Source organism: Camellia sinensis, chromosome 11 (genome assembly GCF_055761805.1).
Source record: "Camellia sinensis isolate YWXY chromosome 11, ASM5576180v1, whole genome shotgun sequence".
Taxonomy (NCBI): Eukaryota; Viridiplantae; Streptophyta; class Magnoliopsida; order Ericales; family Theaceae; genus Camellia; species Camellia sinensis.
This window is the reverse complement of record NC_138971.1, coordinates 52,662,088-52,685,529: the sequence shown is the minus strand read 5'-3', so window position 1 is coordinate 52,685,529 and position 23,442 is coordinate 52,662,088. Positions and strand designations below refer to the sequence as shown.

General features: G+C 32.1%; 1 protein-coding gene across 8 annotated transcripts; it reads left to right on the top strand.

Annotated features, from left to right (window-relative positions):
* Positions 1-1,281: 1,281 nt before the first annotated feature.
* LOC114312090 (protein VAC14 homolog) lies at positions 1,282-22,389 on the top strand. Of its 8 annotated transcripts, none has more exons than XR_014343899.1 (7): positions 1,286-1,763; positions 1,886-1,999; positions 2,318-2,383; positions 19,583-19,649; positions 19,775-19,875; positions 21,674-22,017; positions 22,122-22,389. XR_014343899.1 is itself a non-coding variant. In XM_082893898.1 (7 exons), exons 2-6 carry the CDS (start codon positions 1,674-1,676, stop codon positions 19,867-19,869), a joined length of 432 nt encoding a protein of 143 aa, XP_082750024.1. In that variant the 5' UTR covers positions 1,336-1,472; positions 1,661-1,673; the 3' UTR covers positions 19,870-19,875; positions 20,974-21,285. The 8 variants fall into 8 exon arrangements, 2 of the variants coding, with proteins under 2 accessions (XP_082750025.1, XP_082750024.1); XR_014343904.1 differs by lacking the exon at positions 19,583-19,649 and having other exon boundaries at positions 1,336-1,472; positions 1,661-1,763; XM_082893898.1 differs by lacking the exons at positions 21,674-22,017; positions 22,122-22,389 and adding an exon at positions 20,974-21,285 and having other exon boundaries at positions 1,336-1,472; positions 1,661-1,763.
* Positions 22,390-23,442: the final 1,053 nt, after the last annotated feature.

Below are 23,442 nucleotides of genomic sequence, written 5' to 3'. Positions count from 1 at the left end.
TAATTGCAATATAATCACATGCATCTCCAAGTTGATATAATGTGCTAAAATTAGCACTGTTTTCAAACAGCCCACCTACCTCTTGTTAGGTTTATGATGTGTATTGTGCTAATTAGAGTTAGTTCATGTAGAAGCTACTAGTACAAGTGTTGTATGATTATGTGGCTATAAGTTGATGTATGAAAATACATGGAAAAGAAGCTAAAAATGTGAATTAAATAATATGGCTGGTTGTTGCCTTGTTTGCCTCCTCTTTTCCTTTTTTTTTTTTTTTTTTTGTGTGCAGAAAATTCAGATATAAGTTTTATACTATATGTACAGTACAGACATAAAAGGGACAAAACCAATGGCAATGGCAATGGCAATGGCAATGCCTTACAGCAACAGAAAAGGGACAATTTTATACTATATGTGTAGTACAGACATAAAAACTTCACACTTAAAAACAACTGGTCCCAACACTCCAAGACAAAGGATCAGGCAAACAAATTTTGTTTTCTTTATGCACAAAGAAAACACAATCAAAATACCCAACACTCCAAGACAAAGGATCAACCAAACATATTTTTCTAAAAGACAAAGGGTTCTAATATTTATTTATTTTTTAAATTTTATTTCTAGTTGGTATGTAGACTTCTATTACATTATAATATTCAAGCCATCCATTAGATTATAATATTCAGACCTCTATTCTCAAAAAAAATTGAATTTTATGTGGAATCAGGCCATCCATTACATTATAATATTCTCCCAAAATTAGGGTTTTGTGTGGTTGTGGTTTTGGTTGGTAAAGGGTTTTTTGTTTGTGTGGTTATGATTAATTGAAGAGAAAAGAGAAGTAAATTATACCTTTGATGGTAGATGAAAAAGTTTACAGCACTTGTAAGAAAAAAGAAATAAATCGCACCTTTGTGTGGTTATGATTCAAAAGTGTTGAATTTCCGAAAAATTGCAGCAACACTTGATTCGAAAGTGTTGAAGCACTTGTCAGGAAAAAAAAAAAAGAGAGGGTAAAGTAATGTCCCAAGCACTTCAGCAGCAAAATGGATTCAATTGGTGTGGAGAAGATGAATACAGTAGACCGACGGTCAGGGAAGGAGAGGTATAAAAAATTAGGTAAGTATATGTTTGATTGTGAAAATATTATGAATATAAATAAATTTGATAATAAGTGAGGTGTCAAATAAAATATTATTAAAATTTAAAATTTAAGGTTAGAATCCAAGGATATTAGGGATCCAATTTTTTTTAATAAGTACTAATAACAGCTCTTAATTAAGCGATGTGCCTTGAGACCTGCTGTATAAATAGACCCCCACAACTCTCAGCAATTTCTGTGTCTGTCTGTGGCTCCAAACATTAAAAACGCACGCTGGCCGAGGCGTTTAACCGCTAAAAACACAGCCACGGCGAGTGCGAACAACGAAATTTTCTCGGAAAGAAAATTAGAAGGAAATTTTCCGGGAAAATTTGTAAGTTCATTCCATTCACTTGCCAATTCTATTTCAGATCTGTTGTTGATTCTCAAGCCAAATCTCGAACTCGTCTCTAGCGCTACAATCTATATGTGTTCGTTAGAGATGTTCCGATTACAGCAAGAGAAGATCAGAAAACGACGACAACTTTGATTTCTATTTTCAATCGATTGAAACGATTCTAGGGTTTTTGATTCTATGGCCGACGCGCTCTCTGTGATTCCTCCCGTCGTTCTCCGAAACCTCTCCGACAGACTCTACGAGAAGCGGAAGAATGCTGCTCTTGAAGTACTCTTTTTGCACTCACTAGAATTTTCTATCTCTTTTGTGTCTCAATTTTTGAGTTGATCATCGTTCTAAGGTTTTTGGTGGTTTGATTTTGGGTGAATGAATGTTTGATGATTGTGCAGATTGAAGGAATCGTGAAGCAGCTAGCGGCGGCGGGAGAGCATGATAAGATTACGGCCGTGATAAATTTGTTGGCCAATGAGTTCACGTACTCGGCACAGGTGAATCGCCGGAAAGTAAGTAGCCAGGTTTGAAAACTAGGGTTTTACCGTATATATATAGTGGTGTTCTATGGTTTTGGGGAAACACTATGGTAGCCACCCCTGAAAGGGTGTGTAGCATATGCAAGATACTTTCTGAGTCCTATCTTAAAAAAGTATGTCATTACCAAAGAACTTACGAGTTATAACTAAAATAATGTCACAATGAATAACTTTTAACACAAAAATGGCATATCTAAGGGTGTATATGGTACATGCCTTTCAAGGGTGTGTATATTTGAATTTCCATGGTTTTGGTATTTATTTTGAATCTTGATTTCTATTTATTTTAAGGGAGGATTGATTGGACTGGCTACAGCCACTGTTGCTTTGACTGGTGAAGCTGCTCAGCATCTTGAGGTATGGGAGGTTTGGAAAATATACAAAGTTGTTTATGTACATGTTGCTTTTTTCAGTAGAACAGCTTATACCCTCCAATTTGTTAATGCTTAAGTTTTAGAATTTTAGTATATGTCTTGAATAATAGGCCAAGTGAAAAATCCCTTTTGATTCTTTCAACTTGAATTTATTTATTGGGGATTGATCTTATTTTGTTTTGGTGAGGCCTATTCATAGCTTTTCTGCGGCTGAGAAAGTAACCAGGAACTTCTTAGAACTTTTCCTATTAATTATGTTGATAAATTAGGATCCCCATTTACTTGAAGTACAACAATACAAAATATAGATACATTTGACACTAGGAACTTTCATAAATAAAATGCTTTCAGCAATCTTAGGTGCTAAGCATCAAGTTTAAAGGCTATGTTGTCTTCTTTCAGTTCACATGAAGTTTAATCTATTCTAGGTTGAATGCTTGTCATACCAAGTTGCATTAATTGCCTCTTGTTGGAGAAGTTGTCTGTTTGAATTTTGCAACTGAAGGTTTGATAAAGATTGTCATATTATCATGATAATCTTCACATCATTAAATTTAAAGTGATCTCCCTTATGTCCTTGATCTTGTAGAGTAGTGTTACCTAAAGTTTTTAGAGATGAATGCATAACTTGAGGCATTTTACCACTCATGAGGTGAGGCGTAAGTTTTAAGGCATTGAGGTGTAGGAGTTTCAAATTTTAAATGATAATATTTAGTAAATAAATTAAATATTTTAAAATAGTAAAAATTAAATATGAAGCTGTAAATACTTTTTTCCTTAATGCGTTGAATATTTCAGTGCAAAGAATGAAACTTGCTTTCTTTGAAAGTGAAATTGATATTCTTAACTTCAGTAATTGAGCCTCTCACTTGAACATTAACTTTGTGTTTTTTCTTGATTGGTCATTTACTTAATTTTTTCTATAGAACATAGTTGCAAGAAGGATTCTTTCTTATTTTTTGTTTTTTATATTTAAACCATCTTCTAGACTAAGTTTAATAAGAGCCTAAGGCAGCCTCTTCATATGCATACGACTCATATGCTTATGCACAAGGTGCACCTACAGCGCATGCCTTAGACTGTCATGCGCAAGCTTTTAGGGAGTATAGCCTAAAATCAAAGCCTTGATGCGTTTTTACCTTAGCCTTGGGGCGAGGCGAGTATCGAGGCGAGTCTTAGTGAAGTTTTTTTAAATTTTGGTGTTACCAATGCCGATATATGATCATGAGGTAGACGAAGGTAACAATTATGTCGTATATGTGAGTATGGGGCCCTTTTTTGTTATTCTAAATTCTTGGACGGGCTCACAAGTTGCTAGGAAAGATTTTGACATCAAATTGAAGTAATCCACTAGCAATTCAAAATAAGAAAATAAATAATATTTTATTTGCAAGGAGAAAGAGATAGAATTGAATAAGGGTGAAGAAATAAGAGTATGGGGCCCTTTTGCTGTTATTCTAAAACTCTAAAACCATTCATCTAGGATTACCTGACTTTGTTGTTGCTTTATAGAAGCTCCACTAACGCGACTTGAACCAGTCAACCTTGGTGATCTTCTGATTCTTCCTTCATTTTAAAATTTCATCCTCGAAATTGATTTATGGTACTGTTCTTTTTGTTTCCGTTGCGCACTCTAATATAATTATTTCCTACTATTCTTTTTGGGTCTTGACCTTGATCTTCGCCTTACATCTCAAACTCTCTCCTTTAATTTTTCTTTCTTAGTCTTTGGTTGGATCTTTGCTTTCAATTTCAAATCTTTCACAATGTCTGATTCCTTTGTCCTAATTACAATTTTACGAGCTAGTATACTTTTGTTAAATCAGAATTTACTATTTTGACAATCTTTCTTATACCAAATGATTGTTGAAACTAATTCATACTTTCATCATCAACCTTCCCTCCTTTTAGTTGTTGATGTCATTCTTAAATAATCCACATTATCGTTTCTAATTGAGCAAATCGATATTCAAATTCTTATACGTACATAACTCTTTTCAATTATCAAATGACAATAAAACTATTATTAAATTAGTCTTGAGGCTAAACTTCTGTTTTGTATTTAGTCAATTGAGATTTCCACATTTCAAAAAGGGTGTGATACGGGTGTAATTCTACCAAAGTGGTGTATAACTCTTATCTTACACAAACATGTCCACAAAAGTACATGAGATAATCAGACTTAATATACTTGACAAAACATAAACAAAAACAAAAGCCTCAATTATCATTCTGCATCTGATAATCATTCATATACGAAAAATACCATGTCTTCCTTTTTGAGAGGTCAAAATGTTGACAATGTGGTCTTAATAAATTAAATTGTTCTCATTCTAACATTAAATAGGCTTAGTTTCATTGGTTTAAATCTTAGTCATATAGTACCAATTCTAGCAATTTCGGATCACGTTTCAAATGGCCAAGTAAATGGATCCTGAATTTATCAAAAATCGAATAAGACAAATACAAATAAAGACATATATATTCAATTTCTAACTTAAGACTTCTTGCATATACTTAACATGTTCCCATTGATCTCTTCATAAGTACTAACCATTGATCTCTTTATTAAGTACTAACCTTTAAAGTGATTGAATAACTTGAGATATCCTTAAGTCTTCGGACAATTCTTCACTTGATGCTCTATTTCCCCACATCTAAAACATGCTCCAGTAAGCCAATGACACAACCCCCTATGAGGCTTGAAACACGTTGAACATATTGGGGCAGACCTACTCTTTCTACGACCTTACTTAGAATTACTTGCCTCTCTTACCACAAAATTCTTAGACATACTCTGTGGTTCCTTCCTTGTCATCATGCCTAACTTCCTCTTTTGATCTTGCAATTTATCATAGCATTGCTGCATAGCTTCCATTACCCCCCCAAGCACTTCTTCTATTTTGTCTGGTAGGGTAACCTATTGAGGAAATATCATTTTGCCCTCAAACTTTCACACATTTTTCAATTTTACCCCCAGACGTCGATTAATATCAATTTTATACCCGAACTTTCGAGATTTTGATCAATTTGGCCCCTGCCGTCACATTTTGTCTACAATTGGATGAAATGTGCTAACGTGGCACCAAAATTCATTTCGAATTTTATTTTACCCCCCCCTCCCCCCCCAAACTATACCTTAAAAATCATGTTAACCCACAAATATAAAAAAATTAAATTTAAATATTTAATAAATATTTTTTTATCTCAATAATGAAAAAATTAAATTTTAAATAATATATCATTTGTAAGGAAAATAATAAAAAATATAAAAATTCTCATGTAGAATTATCTTCAGACTATGAAGCATGAATAATTCGACGAACATATTGTACCCGTACCGGGTACTTACCGACGTATGGTATTTCAGCATACGTACTAGGTACACAAAACATGTATTCAAATTTATCCTTCTTAATTTTTGGTGTACCTAGACATATCTAGTATATACCCAAGTCGTGCCATACTTGAGTTGAAACAATATTTTCTTCTACTACAAAGATAAAATTCTTTGTATTGGACTTCTTTTTCAATTTTAGTTTTGTGCTTAGCATGGTTTTAAAATTAAGTTATGGTTTGTAAGTTATTTAATATAATGATATTTAATTTTGATTTATCTTGTACTTGGTACTTTTGACATTAAATGTCAATTGTATGTTGGATTTAACAAATTAAACTATTTAATCAATTTTTATATTATTCCAAATTAGAAACAAATATTTTCTTTACAAATGTATTAAGTTATACCAGTACCTTCTTCTTTTTTTTTATTTTTATTATTATTATTATTATAAATTTTACCATGTCAATGTACCCGTGTCGTACTAATACCAGTACTCATACCTGTACCTGTGCTTCATAGGTTTGAAATTATCTCGAGTCGATCCTGGATAAACTTATTTCAAAAAATCTTATTTTATTCCTAAGATTACTATTGAGTCCTGTCAAATTAAAGGGAAAATAATCAATGAATCGCATTTTATTCCTAAGATTACTAGAGTCTTATCAAAGGGAATAAAATAAGTTTTATTGATTATTTTCCCTTTAAAATTTATTAATTATTTTCTCTTCATAGGTCTGAAATTATCTTGAGTCAATCCAAACGTGTTGTTGTTAGTATCTCACCGAGCAATCCAAGTGTCTTGACTTTAAAGTGAATCACCTTACACCTTCATGCTTTTACTTTGGTGTGTATTTTTCTATAGATTTTAAAAATTTTGATGGCTAATTTTTGTATCAAATACGTCTGATATATACATAATACATGATAGAGTTTGTATGTAGGTAGGATCCATAAGGATCTCTATCTTTCAGTTGTGGGGATAAATTAAAATATGTATATTTTATTTTGAATTTGCAAGATACAATTTATCCAATTTTTTATTTAATTATCTTTTAAATAGATAATATAGAACTTCCACTAATTGCAATAGTGTCCATCAACACGTTACAATTAAACTCCTAAAAGTAGAGAATTACAAGTGAAACTTTTTTTACGATTGGTCACAAACTTCCTTCCACCAAACTATATTCCACATGAGCTACTAGGTATGAACAAATTTATCACTATCAAAAAATCCTAGCTCATGTAGGCAAATTCCAAATTTTCCCTTCTAATTGGATCCCAAAAGTATTTTTCAAAAATAGTACTTTTGTAATTATACATGTATAAAAATATTTTTATGAGAAAATTACCAGTCGGTTTTCTTTTGGTCCAAGGTTAATAGGAAGAATTACTTGAATATACTGTCGCACTTTGAGAATGGTGGATTCCATGTTAAGCACCTATATAAAACCAATTACCACTCACATTACCCAACATGTCGATGTATAGCCCTTGATTCGGTGTCATCGATTAACAATATCAAAGTTAAATGAATAGTTAATTAATTTATACAAGCCTCTCAAGTCAAAGGAAAATAAGTGCATTGTAATAAAACTACCTTTTAAACTAACAGTGATCATTCTATAGGTGTTCTCAAAACATGTACTTATTACATAGCACCTACCTATTTGCCTAAGGTCACTACCGCAACTGATGAAATAAATCATTCTATCATAGAGCAACAAATCAGGTGTAGGCCATAGTAATGCGACGCCCAATCAACACCCATAGCCTATAACATTAATTGGTCAACAAGGCACCGAAAAAATCGGTGCTCCCAACTTTAGGTTCATTAACCATTAGTATTTTTTTCTGCAAGGTTGTCCAAGGGACTTTATGTTTACATTATATGTAACATTAAATATAACATTACCCAGAATAGTAATATACAAAATTATATATATTTTCGTAACTTACTAAATATTTTAAATTCAGCAATTTTTTTAAAAAGATCTATAGTACCATCATCTTCACTTTGTGTCATAATATAAATCATGACACTGTGCAAATTTAAAATACACATAAAAGATGCATTTTGGAGGTGAATGTTTACTTGTATCACATCACTACATCAAATAACATATCTAAATATTAATACAAAAATAAAATAAAAACTTTATGAAAAAAATATAAGTCAAATTTTAACACAAGTAGATTTAGAGACCTTATGATAGCTATAAGCTTGAGAAATCCTTATCCTAATATACCGGTCTTTTGCACTCAATTTTTGAGGATGAGGAAAACCTCTTTTTTTTTTTTCTTTTTTCACAGAGACATCACAGAATGTCATTTTATTCACTCATTTTCTCAAGAATATTTCCAGAGGTTGTCCAACCTTTTCTACAGCTACAAAAAATTGAAAATCATTTTGCACTCTGAACACTGGTACTATTGGAGAAGCAATGTTAGGGTGCAGCCAAATATTTGGGATTCATAAGCATTTCATAGAAACTTATCAGCATCATCTAGTTTTTCAAAAGCTTTTACACTAACACACTCATGTCCACTTTGACTTTGAATGAAATCATTTAACGTTAGATACATTGTTGTTCTTCCTTATCTAACGTTAAATGATTTCATTCAAATTCAAGGTGGACATGAGTGTGTTAGTGTAAGGGCTTTTGAAAGACTAGATGATGCTGATAATTTGTATGAGATGCTTATGAACCCCAATATTTGGCCGCACCCTAATATTGTTTCTGCAATAGTACCAGTGTTTATAGTGCAAAATGATTTTCAATTTTTTGTGGCTGTAAAAAAGGTTGGACAGCCTCTGGAAATATTCTTGAGAAAACAAGTGAATAAAATGACATTTTGTGATTTCTTAAAATAATGCTGTGAAAAAAAGAAGAGTTTTTCCTCAACTAAAAAATGGAGTGCAAAAGACCGGTACAGCAGGATAAAGATTTCTCAGGCTTATAAAGCTATCATAAGGTCTTTAAATCTACTTGTGTTAAAATTTGGTTTATATTTGTTTCATAAAGTTTCTATTTTGTTTTGTATTAATATTTAGATATGTTATTTGGTGCAGGGATGTAATATAAGTAAACATTCACCTCCAAAATGCACCTTTTATGTGTATTTTAAATTTGCTGAGTGTCATGATTTATATTATGACACAAAGTGAAGATGATTGTGCTATAGATCATTTTATAAAAATTACTGAATTTAAAATACTTGGTAAGTTACGAAAATATATATAAAATTTCTTTTACATATTTTTATCAATATGTATATATATAAACATTAATATGTTTCTTGTAATAGATAATGCTCCAAATGGCGAGGAGTGGCTAGCATTACTGAATTTGATAAGGGATATCAATGATAATGCTGAACTACAAAATTTCGAAGGCTTGGAAATGGGGAAATTAACATCAAACTTTCAAAATTGGGACGTGAGATGTTAATTTCTCCATTTCTAAGCCTTCGAAATTTTGTAGTTGAGCATTTTCATTGATATCCCCTATCAAATTCAGTAGTGCTAGCCACTCCTCGTCATTTGTAGCATGATCTATTACAAGAAAGATATTAATGTTTATATATATACATATTGATAAAAATATGTAAAACAAGTTTTATATATATTTTCATAACTTACCAAGTATTTTAAATTAAGTAATTTTTATAAAAGTATCTATAGTACCATCATCTTCACTTTGTGTCATAATATAAATCATGACACTCTGCAAATTTAAAATACACATAAAAGGTGCATTTTGGAGGTGAATGTTTACTTGTATTACATCACTGCACCAAATAATATATCTAAATATTAATACAAAAATAAAATTGAAGCTTTATGAAAAAAATATAAGTCAAATTTTATCAGAAGCAGATTTAGAGACCTTATGATAGCTATAAGCTTGAGAAATCCTTATCCTAATATACTGGTCTTTTGCACTCCATTTTTGAGGTTGAGGAAAGCCTCTTCTTTTTTTCACAGCGTTGTATTTTAAGACATCACAGAATGTCGTTTATTCACTTGTTTTCTCAAGAATATTTCCAGAGGTTGTCCACATTTTTCTACAGCCACAAAAAATTGGAAATCATTTTGCACTCTGAACACTGGTACTATTGGAGAAGCAATGTAGGGGTGCGGTCAAATATTGGGATTCATAAGCATCTCATAGAAATTATCAGCATCATCTAGTCTTTCAAAAGCCCTTACACTAACACACTCATGTCCACCTTGACTTTGAATTAAATTATTTAACGTTGGATACATTGTTGTTGTTCCTTATCCAACGTTAAATGATTTCATTCAAAGCCAAGTTGGACATGAGTGTGCTAGTGTAAGGGCTTTTGAAAGACTAGATGATGCTGATAATTTGTATGAGATGCTTATGAACCCCAATATTTGGCCGCATCCTAATATTGCTTCTCCAATAGTACCAGTGTTTAGAGTGCAAAATGATTTTCAATTTTTTGTGGCTGTAGAAAAGGTTGGACAGCGTCGGGAAATATTATTGAGAAAACGAGTGAATAAAATGACATTCTGTAATTTCTTAAAATAATGCTGTGCCTAAATCTACTTGTGTTAAAATTTCGCTTATATTTTTTTCATTAAGTTTCTATTTTATTTTTGTATTAATATTTAGATATGTTATTTGGTGCAGGGATGTAATGCAAGTAAACATTCACCTCCAAAATGCACTTTTTATGTGTATTTTAAATTTACAGAGTGTCATGATTTATATTATGACACAAAGTGAAGATGATGGTGCTATAGATCCTTTTATAAAATTTACCGAATTTAAAATATTTGGTAAGTTACAAAAATATATATAAATTTTTTTTTACATATTTTTATCAATATGTACATATAAACATTAATATTTTTTTTGTAATAGATCATGTTCCTAGTGGCGAGGAGTGGCTAGCACTACTGAATTTGATAAGGGATATCAAAGAAAATGCTCAACTACAAAATTTCAAAGACTTGGAAATGGGGAAATTAACATCGAACCTTCAAAATTGGGACGTGCGATGTTAATTTCCCCATTTCCAAGCCTTCGAAATTTTGTAGTTGAACATTATCATTGATATCCTTTATCAAATTTAGTAATGCTAGCCACTTCTCGCCATTTGTAGCATGATCTATTACAAGAAAAATATTAATTTTTATATGTACATATTGATAAAAATATGTAAAAGAAATTTTATATACATTTTCATAACTTACCAAGTATTTTAAATTCAGTAATTTTTATAAAAGGATCTATAACACCATCATCTTCACTTTGTGTCATAATATAAATTATGACACTCTGCAAATTTAAAATATACAGAGAAGGTGCATTTTGGATGTGATTGTTTACTTGTATTACATCACTGTACCAAATAACAAATCTAAATATTAATACAAAAATAAAATAGTAACTTTATGAAAAAAATATAAGCCAAATTTTAACACAAGTAGTTTTAGAGACCTTATGATAGCTATAAGCTTGAGAAATCCTTATCCTAATATATCGGTCTTTCGCACTCCATTTTTGAGGTTGAGGAAAACCTCTTCTTTTTTTCACAGCATTGTATTTTAAGACATCACAGAATGTCGTTTTATTCACTTGTTTTCTGAAGAATATTTTTCAGAGGTTGTCCAACTTTTTTTACAGCTACAAAAAAATTGGAAATCATTTTGCATTCTGAACACTGGTACTATTGGAGAAGCAATGTTAGGTTGCGGCCAAATATTGGGATTCATATGCATCTCATAAAAATTATCAGCATTATCTAGTCTTTTAAAAGCCCTTACACTAACACACTCATGTCCACCTTGACTTTGAATGAAATCATTTGACGTTGGATACATTGTTGTCTTCCTTATCCAACGTTAAATAATTTTATTCAAAGTCAAGGTGGATATGAGTGTGTTAGTGTAAGGGCTTTTGAAAGACTAGATGATGCTGATAATTTGCATGAGATGCTTATGAACCCAAATATTTGGCCACACCCTAATATTGCTTCTCCAATAGTAACGGTGTTTATAGTTCAAAATGATTTTCAATTTTTTGTGGCTATAGAAAAGGTTGGACAGCTTCGGAAAATATTATTGAGAAATCGAGTGAATAAAATGACATTCTATGATTTCTTAAAATAATGCTGTGAAAAAAAAGAGGTTTTCCTCAACCTCAAAAATGGAGTGCAAAAGACCTGTATAAGGTCTCTAAATCTACTTGTGTTAAAATTTGGCTTATATTTTTTTCCATAAAGTTTCTATTTTATTTTTGTACTAATATTTAGATATGTTATTTGGTGCAAGGAGGTAATACAAGTAAACATTCGCCTCCAAAATGCATCTTTTATGTGTATTTTAAATTTGTAGAGTGTCATGATTTATATTATGACACAAAGTGAAGATGATGGTGCTATAGATCATTTTATAAAAATTACTGAATTTAAAATACTTGGTAAGTTATGAAAATATATATACAATTTCTTTTACATATTTTTATCAATATGTATATATATAAACATTAATATTTTTTTTTGTAATAGATCATGCTTCAAATGACGAGTGGCTAACACTACTGAATTTGATAAGGGATATCAATGGTAAAGCTCAACTACAAAATTTCAAAGGCTTGGAAATAGGGAAATTAACATAAAACCTTCAAAATCGGGACGTGAGATGTTGATTTTCCCATTTTCAAGCCTTCGAAATTTTGTAGTTGAGCATTATATAATGATATTCCTTATCAAATTTAGTAGTGTTAGCTACTTCTCGCCATTTGTAGCATGATCTATTACAAGAAAGATATTAATGTTTATATATATACATATTGATAAAAATATGTAAAAGAAGTTTTATATATATTTTCATAACTTACCAAGTATTTTAAATTCAGTAATTTTTATAAAAGGATCTATAGCACCATCATCTTCACTTTGTGTCATACTATAAATCATGACACTCTGCAAATTTAAAATACACATAAAAGGTGCATTTTGGAGGTGAATGTTTACTTGTATTACATCACTGCACCAAATAACATATCTAAATATTAATACAAAAATAAAATTAAAACTTTATGAAAAGAATATAAGTCAAATTTTATCAGAAGTAGATTTAGAGACCTTATGATAGCTATAAACTTGAGAAATCCTTATCCTAATAGACCGGTCTTTTGCACTCCATTTTTGAGGTTGAGGAAAGCCTCTTCTTTTTTTCACAGCGTTGTATTTTAAGACATCACAGAATGTCGTTTTATTCACTTGTTTTCTCAAGAATATTTCCAGAGGTTGTCCACATTTTTCTACAGCCACAAAAAATTGGAAATCATTTTGCACTCTGAACACTGGTACTATTGGAGAAGCAATGTTAGGTTATGGCCAAATATTGGGATTCATATGCATCTCATAGAAATTATCAACATTATCTAGTCTTTCAAAAGCCCTTACACTAACACAGTGATGCCCACCTTGACTTTGAATGAAATTATTTAACTGATTAAATTGCTTGACATTTTATTTTGGATTTGTATATTATTATTCTGGGTAATGTTATTTTTAATGTTACATATGATATAAACATAAGGTCCCTTGGATAACATTGCAGAAAAACATACTAATGGTTAATGAACCAAAAGTTGGGAGTTACGATTTTTCAGCGCCTTGTTGACCCAATTATTGTTATAAGCTATGGGTGTTGATTGGGCGTCGTATTATTATGGTCTACACCTGATTTGCTTCTATATGATAGAATGATTACTTCATCATTTGAGGTAGTGACCTTAGGCAAATAGGTAGGGTGCTATACAATAAGTTCATGTTTTGAGAACACTTATAGAATGATCACTGTCAGTTTAAAAAGTAGTTTTATTACGATGCACTTATTTTCCTTTGACCTGAGAGGCTTGTATAAATTAATTAACTATTCATTTAAGTTTGATATTATTAATCGATGACAACGAATCAAAGGCTATACACCGACATGTTGGGTAATATGAGTGGTAATTAATTTATAAAGGTGCTTAACGTGAAATCCACCATTCTCAAAGTGAGAAAGTATATTCAAGTAATTCTTCCTATTAACTTTGGACCAAAAGAAAACTGGCTTGTAATTTTTTCATAAAAATATTTTTGTACATGTATAATTGCAAAAGTACTATTTTTGAAAAATGCTTTTGGGGTCCAATTAGAAGGGAAAATTTAGGCTCTACTTGGAAGAGCTTTGGAATTGTAATTCCAACTCTTGGTTTGCACGTGGTGTTTGGTTATAGTCGGGCAGGAAAATTTGGCTAACCCGGTCGTACCTTTTGACGTCTGGCCGGTTGACCGGAACAGTGTACGGTTTTTTTTTTTTTTCCACCTTTTATTTTTATATTTTAAGTAAAAAAAATTTCAGAATTTTTTTTAATTTTTTTTTATGAGCTTTGAATAGGATTTTGGATTGTGTGTTTGGTTATGAGTTGTAAGTTTTTTAATTAAATATCATATGTCACATCATTCATTTCAAACTCAATTCAAAACTCTTTCCAAAACTCAACCAAACAAATTTTCCACACTCAAATCATAATTCTAAATTTTTCACACTCAAATCATAATTCCAAAACTTACAAACTTAAATTACAACTATATTCTCAAATCATATTTAGAAACTCTATCAAACGCTACCCTTAGAATTCCTCTACATGAGCTAGGGTTTTTTGATAGTGATGAATTTGTCTATACCTAGTATAGCTCATGTGGAATATAGTTTGGTGGAAGGAAGTTTGTGACCAATTGTGAGAAAGGGCCTCACTTGTAATTCTCTACTTTTTGGGGTTTAATTGTAACGTGTTGATGGACACTATTGCAATTGGTGGAAGTTCTATGAGATTATTTCATTTTTACCCCTTTACTTTGTCACGATTTTCAATGACCCCCCAGACTATTATTTTCACGCGTACCACCATACTATTTAAATTACTATCAATTTTGCCCTTGTCGTCAGATTTGAATCGGAAAATGTTAAAAAAATTACATTTTAGTCCCAAATTTCAAAATAAAGATGCAAACCTACCATTTTCTACCACCACCAACCACCACTTCAAGCCCTTCTATCTCCTTCGTCATGACTCCGTTTCATCTCATTTTAATGTCGTTAGATTCAACTCACGGTCTAGTTTTTGTATCACATCTCACCCGTTTCGTTCTTTCTCTTTTTGCATGCTATCGGAGCTCTGAAAGTTGATAAAAAAAAAAGACTTTTCTACTCGTTTTCGACTTTTCTTCGAGCCATCTTTCGGACTTCATATCTTTCTTGATTCTTGACGATTCTACTACATTCTTTCACCATTCTCTTCACCTCACTTCCTACCTCGCCCTACACTACCTCACTTTCTCACTTCTTTGTGTAATGGGCGATTTTAGTATGCCGAAAGTTGTCTGAAAACTAATTCCAAAAATTCCGAAACATTCATCCTTTGTTTCTTTCTCCTCCATCTTCCTCATTCTTCTTCTTCTTCTTCACTTATAACATAATGTAGAGCATGGTTCTAGGGGGTAACCGACCACCCGAACCACCAACTTCATCAACTTCTCTAACATCAACACCCGAACCACCAACTTTACCAACATCACCACCCTGAACAAAACACACCAAACGTGACTTTCAACGTACAACCCATCGAAGACTTGTCATCACAAAGATTTGTCGCAAATGAGGACCTAGTTTTTGTTGTGATTATATTGTATGAAATTGATATTATTGATTTAAAAGTGACGTAATTTAAAGACATGTATTTGTATTCAAGCTTTGAGAAAACTATTTTCTCTCTCATCTATATATAGTTATATATATATATTTTTTAATATATATATTTTTCTAATTTTAAATGATTGGCTTGTTCATATATTTATTGACAATAGAGATAGTGATAAATTTTCAGTTGAAATTAGAAAAAATATGACATGTTCCATAGATTTAACCCACACGGGTAGCTCAGTGATTAATAGCGTTGAATGTGGTTTTCTAATAATAGATAATTTCTTGAGGTCTCTTGGTCTAGTTTCATGAGGTGCAACACATTCGGACTTAATCACTGGTTGTATAAGATTTGGAGAACGTTTGGTATGTTGAAAATTGGAATGGAATGCCAATGCCTATTTTAGTTTTGTATTATCTTCTCATCACCACCCGAACCACCTTCACTACCACCACATCAGCATCACCACCACCACCACCACGACCACCACCTTTCAAACACCAAACCCCCCTCTTTTACAAGCAGATTCCATTACTACTACCTTCAAACTCCATGACCACCATCATCGCGAGCGCCGTTGCCATCGCTAGACCGCCACCACCACCATCACCAGCTCCATTACCACCTAGAACCAAGTTTCACATCATTTTATAAATGAAGAAGAAGAAGAATGAGGAAGATGGAGAAGAAAGAAACAAAAGATGAATGTTTTGAAATTTTCGAAATTAGTTTTCGGACAACTTTCGGCATACCGAAACCGCCCATTACACGAAGAAGTGAGAAAGTGAGGTAATGTAGGGAGAAGTAGGAAGTGAGGTGAGGAGAATGACGAAAGAATGAAGTAGAATCGTTAAGAATCGAGAAAGATATGAAGTCTGAAAGATGGCTCGAAGAAAAGTCGAAAACTTTGAGAAGAAAAGTCTTATTTTTTTTTATCAACTTTCGGAGCTCCGATAGTATGCAAAAAGAGGAAGAACGAGACGTGTGATACGTGATATGAAAACTAGACCGTGAGTTGAATCCAACGACGTAAAAATGAGGCAAAAAGGAGTTTTGAGGAAGAAGATAGAAGGGCTTAAAGTGGTGGTTGGTGGTGGTGGTTTGCTGGTAGGAAATGGTGAGTTTGCATCTTTATTTTGAAATTTGGGGCTAAAATGTAATTTTTTTAACGTTTTTCGTTTCAAATCTGATGGCAGGGGCAAAATTGATAGTAATTTAAATAGTATGGGGGTACGCGTGAAAATAAGAGTAGTCTGGGGGTCATTTAAAATCGTGTAAAAGTATAGCGGTAAAAATGAAATAATCTCAAGTTCTATATTATCTATTTAAAAGATAATTAAATGAAAAATTGGATTAGTTGTATCTTGCAAATTCAAAAGAAAATGTACATATTTTATTTTATCCCCACAACTGAAAGATAGAGATCCCTATGGACCCAACCTACATGCAAACGTTATCATGAATTGTGTATATATCAGATGTATTTGATACAAAAATTAGCCAACAGAATTTTTAAAGTCTGTAGAAAAATACAAAAGTAAAAGCAAGAGGGGGCAATGTGAATCACTTTAAAGGCAAGACGCTTGGTGAGATACTAACAACAACACGCTTGGATTGAAGTATTTTCGATTGTGTAAATAGGTGATGTTTCTTTGAAAGATTATTTTTTCAAATAAATTTGTTTCGCAAACTTTCATTGGTATCAGAGCCACACTACTTTGATTACATGAGTCTATATTTTTGTTTTTCATTTTGATGAAAATATTAAATATTCGATATTGTCTTGGGTGATTGCCGATTATATAATTTGTGAATATATAATTGATTTTTTTCCTTGTATTATTCGTTCATTAAAAATATAAATGAATAAAAATGAAAGGGGGCCGAAATAGTAAGCAAGAAGAAGAAGAAAAAAAAGGACTGAAAAAAAAATCAGTTTGTTGTAGACATGATTATAGGTTCAAATCAGAACTTTATGATGGGCCGAAAAAAAAGGGGCGGCTGGTTTCTGTAAGACACTGTAGCGATTATTTTTTGTTTTTGTTAGTTTATTGATAACATAAAAATTAGTTTGCTAATTTATGGGAATAAATTAGTTATAAATGTTATTGGTATCCCATTTTGATGATTAAGTGTTAAATACAATTATTTTAAGAAAATAAAATCTATGGCCCTCCATTGCTGGTAAATAAAAATTCTAATTAATTGAGATTTAATTGATACCAAAAGAGTTGGTTGGGTTTTAATTAATTAGTTTGTTTTATTTATTTTGTGAAAAGTATAAGTATGACTAGTGGGAGTGTCAGTTAAAATGAAGGCATAATCTTACATGTTTATGCTATGTATCTAAACAATGGTTTGCACTTAGACAAATATTATCTGGTAATCAAAAGGTGTCATATGAGTTGATTTGGAGGCTAAAAGAAAAATTGGGAGTTATAAATAAATTTAATTTTCCTAAAAGAAAGAAAAATGATAACATGAGATGATATTATGATGGGCAGTAGCTATCCACCCATTCATGGTATGTTCATTTATTTCAAAAGAAATTTTTGTACATGTAGGATTGGTTTCCCAATGCTCACTATGAATGTTTTAAATATAAGTGTTTTATTTGTGGGGTTACAAAATATTTATGATTGTTTGAATGATAATTCTAGTGAGCATTACCATAGTAGATTAAAAACCCTGCATCCTACGGATTTATATACAATGCAATACTTATATTCTTCGGACACATGTTTACCAAACTATGTGGATTGGAAGAGAAATTTGACAATTGTCCTCATTGCTGAAAAATTGAACCTTGTTCTAACCACTGATCCACCTGCGCTCCCTGGAGCGGATGCCACTGATTGTGATGACCCAAACTTTTTTAAAAAAAAAAATAGTCGGTGCAGAATTTAAAATTTTAGTTTTAAGTGCTCGGACCATGATTTGAGAAAATAGTAAAAAAAAGTAAAAAATAAAAAAATAAAAAGAAAAGATGTTACAGTCAGGGAATTTTTGGGGGAAGGAGAAAACAAAGAGAGGGTGGAATAAGCATGATGTTTTCGGTGGTGGGAGATTTTATGATTTTTGATGGTGGAGAATGATTTATTTATAAGAGAGATTGAGGGGGAGTGAATGATAAAATAAAAAGGTGTTGTAGTGGGGTTCAAAAGGTGTAAAGAGTATACAGGAAAATAAACTATACACACTATAGATACATCATGAGGAGATAAGATAGAGGGAAGTTACAGGAAAATGACTCCACTTTTTCATACCTTATGCTATAACAAATATGGGCTCAGCCTTGCTTGCAATTGAGCTTGGTTGTATGGGACCAAATTATTCAATATCAACCGCTTGTGCTACCTCCAATTATTGTTTTTATGCTGCTGCCAATCACATTCGTCGAGGTGAATTGCATTGATTTTGTTGTCTATCTGAGTTCATTTGTGGAAATACATGAATAGTGTATTTAATGTTTTCTTTAAGAAATATAGTTGAACATATAATTACAAAGCAATGTACAACTACTACATTTCTAAACCTTGTGGAAGTTGATTATTGTCCTACCGTGTATAAAATGAATTGTTTTGTGTTTCCAAAAATAGATCTGCTTTTGAATTTGTGGTATCAACATATTCCATCTCGTTTATCTTTATGGTATCAAGTTTTCATATTCATGCTTCATAGTATGACAATAATTTATGATCACAATTCATATTGCACACAGCCTTGATTCTACTGAGAGGTTTGCGCTCTGCGCTCTGTAAGCTTACAGGATCATTGGACTAAGGATGACTCTTTAAATGTAACTATATGACGCGGAGGGTTCTTTAAGTTAAAGTTTAATAAGCAAGGTGCTTAAGCACATGCCTTTGCATACAGGTTTATGAAAGCATTGTAGTTTTTGATCGTTTGTGGTGCCATTCATGTCACATACTTTGGAACAATGTAGTTGAGTTTGTGAGCTCCCCTATTAATTTTAAGTAATATGTCCCTGATGTTGTAGCAAGCTTTGTTTGTTGGTTTTGACTATATATTGGCACATTACGAATAATTTGAGATAACTGTTAAAGTTTGTAAGCCTGATCAGTATTCTTGTTTTTACATTTAGAAAGTATTGTTAGTTCAACAAAGGAACTCTATTCAGTGGCTATCTAGGAGACAGCCCAGCAGCTTAGGTCACATTCACCTTCCATCTTTTTGTGCGTTAGTGTATTTGGGCATGAGAGCTAGAACCTCTCTAGTATATAATTTAATTTGTTTAACCTGTTCTTAATTTAATTTGTTTAACCTGTTCTTGAAGCCAAAGAGAAGAGTTTGGTGAGAAACATTTTCATCGGTGGAGATCAAAATCCAGCAAAATCGAAAATTTGGATTTTTGCTTGTTTCCTCTTCTAGCTTGAGGTAGGGATTTTTCCTATATTTCTTCATGTACTTTTACTTGATTATATGGAGCTTAAGAGTTGTATATAATTTAATTAGAATTTTTGAAAAATTTGTGATTTATTTGCTTAAAAGGAGAATTTAGAGAAAAATAAAAAGTTGATGCCCAAATTGCGAAAGTGTAAACTTGGAATATGTTTGTAAGATTATGAAAGAGCTATGTTTTAAATTTGAAGAAAACGGACTTCGACTCGATCGGTTTTGGAATTTTTACCGATTTGCGACCAAAAGAGCATTTTTAAAGAAAATAAAGGAATTATGTTTAACTTTTGGGGCTTTTGATCAAAATAGGATGTCATAATTGAATAATACTTGGAGAATGAGTTTGGAAAGAAAATGATATTTTCTTGGGCATTAACGGTATTATTTTGCTTAATGTATCTGTTGAAATAAAACCGACACGGTTAGAAATGGACCTTGAGAGGTTACCGGACGTGATTGTGATATGAAAACTAGTGTAGTTGTTCATATTTAATGAGATGTGTAATGGATTGTATTTATCGGAATTTTTGGAATTTAATTGTTTAAATATATGTTTAGAAATATCTATTTTGGGCTATCGGTGGAGGATAGCCATGATTGTTGTACAAATGCACGAGACTTAGGTAAATTGAACGACGTTCCTCATTTGTTGCATTGGACGTTGCATTACATTCATTTCATTGGAAATGTATCTGTTTTTTAGAAATGTTTAGAAATATATCTGTTTGCGAAAAGATGAATACTTGGTGAATCTGGATAGGGGTTGTAGAACTGCGCGATTAGGTGTCGAGCTTTCCAGTTTACTAGTAAAAATGACGGTGGTAGTGCATTAGGGCCTACTTGCAGACACTCACCTAGAGATTCACAGGGTCATATTCATGTAACAGATATGATTTAAAATGGAAATGGTTTTATATTTGCTGTTCTATCTCAGCATTGCATGCTTTATAAAAAGAGAGATAAATTGTTTTATCATGAGCATGGCATGATCATACTCTTTAGTTTTGTCATTGTTCATATGTTGTGTAGTATATCTCTACTGGGCTGTGGCTCACCCTATAAGGAAAACCATTTCAGGTAGAAGTGCTATGCCCGCCCAAGGCATTGACTTAGGAGGACTCGGAGCTGAGGCTTCATTTTTGTTTTATTGTTATTTGTTGAATGTAAGCCCAGGATTGTATTTGTGTTGAGTTGAAACTCCATTTTGTGTAACCAAGAATGTTCTTGGATAAATTTGTAAGTCTGTAGGGCACTTATTATTTATTTGGCTTCCATTTCATACTTGTTGTAAAATACATGTTTGGGATTAGAACTGGGGCATTGAGATGTGAACAACATGTATTTGGCATTTGGGATTTAATGGAAATGGGTGTATGGATTAGTTAGCTATATATATATATATATGTGTTTGTCTATCAGGTGAGTTTTGTTGCATAAATAGATATATCATGCTCAATTTTCGGGGCGTTACACTGATGAACAACGTGAGGCTGCTAGTAAGTGGCATGAGGCGGATGATGTTGCAAAATGCTACATATTTGCCTCAATGACCAATGTGTTGCAAAAGCAGCATGAGGGTTGAAAGAAATGTTTGGAGAACAGAGCAGAAATGCATGCCAAATTGCCATGAAAGGTTTGATGTCCACCAAAATGGTGGAAGGTACTCTAGTACGGGAACATGCCCTGAAAATGATATCTTTCATTTACATATTGGAAATTTTGGGTGTAGATATTGAAAGTGAAACTAAAATTGATGCGATCCTTTCATCTTTACCAGATTCTTATAATCAATTTATTTTGAGTTACAACATGAATAAGATGATCGTTGCACCATCAGAGCTGCTAAATATGTTGCAAGCAACAAAGGATCTTATTAAAGAGCCAACCCACTATAATGATGGGTGAGAAGGAAGGTCCAAGAAAATTCAAGCCTAAAGGCAAGAATAATTTTAATAAGAAATCTATTGGCTCTAAGTTCTCTGGAAAACATGGTATTTTTATAAAGGGCATTGATAAAAAGAATAGCAAAGGAAATTGTTTCTATTGTGGAAAGCTTGGCCATTGGAAGAGAAATTGCCTGTCATTATTTGGCAATGTTGAAAAAGGACAAACCTTCAGAAGGTATGTTAAATTTGTTTATTATTGAAACCAATTTATTGATTGGTCCTCCTAATGCTTGGTGTGTAGACTATGGTGCGACCTCACATATTTGCAATGTGTTGTAGGGGTCAAGGAGACCAGAAGGCTTAAGGAAGGGGGAGATGCTAATAAAGTTGGGAACAAGTGTAACAGTTGCTATAGTTTCTATAGGAACTTCTTATTTAGAATTATCATTTAATAGGACTCTAGTTTTAAAAGATTGTCTATTTGTGCCAAATGTTCGTAGAAATTTAATTTCTGTTTCAAAGTTAATTTCGTTGGGATATTGTTTCTCCTGTTCTTTGAAAGTTGTTATTAAGCACAATAATAAATTTGTGGTTTTTGGCATTTTAATAGATGGTATTTACTTTATTAGTCTTATTGATAATTCTATTAATTTGTGTTGAGAATGATATATCCACCCTTATGTTACCCCTTAAAAGAAAAAGGGATGTAATTCGAACTTACATGTGGCACTTGAACTTGGTCATTTCAATTTAGAATGTCTAAATAGATTAGTCAAGGATGAACCTTTAAATTTTTTGAAAGTTGAGTCTTATCCAATTTGTGAGCCTTGCTTGCAAGGAAAAATGACTAAAATTTCATTTCTAAGAAAAGGAATTAAAGCCACAAAAGCTTTGGGATTAATACACACAGATGTTTGTGGTCCAATAAATCACATGGCAAGAGGTGGTTTTTACTATTTCATTACATTCACCGATGAATATTCTCGGTATGGTTATTTGTACCTAATGAAACATAAGTCTAAAATCTTTTAAAAGTTCAATGAATTTCGTAGTGAAGTAGAAAAGTAACTTGGAAAAAGCATCAAAGCTCTTTGATCAGATCATGTGAGAGAATACTTTTTAGATGATTTTTGAAATTATTTAAAATAGAATGGTATCATATCTCAATTAATCCCCACAGGCACATCACAAAATAATGGGGAGGCAGAAAAAAGAAATAGAACCTTATTAGATATGGTTTGTTCAATGATGAGCATGTTAGAACTGCCAATTTCCTTTTGGGAATTTGCATTATAAACTGCTACTTATTTGTTAAATGGAGTTCCTACTAAATCAATTCCTAAAACTCTATATAAATTATGGATTGGGAAAAAAGTCTAGCCTAAAGCATATTAGGATATGGGTTTGTCCAGCACATGTGAAAAAGCAAGATGTTGATAAACTGGAATTGAGAACTGATAGATGCATTTTCCTTAGATATCCTAAGACCGCATTTGGTTACTATTTTTATAATCCTAAAGGACAAAAAATTATTGTTAGCAGAAAAGAGGATTACATTTTCAATGAAAATAGAACAAGAATTGTCCTTGAAGAAGTAACTGACATTTCAATTGATGAGGCAAGTAGTCAAAGTGAAGGACAAAATAAGTAAGCCCATTGA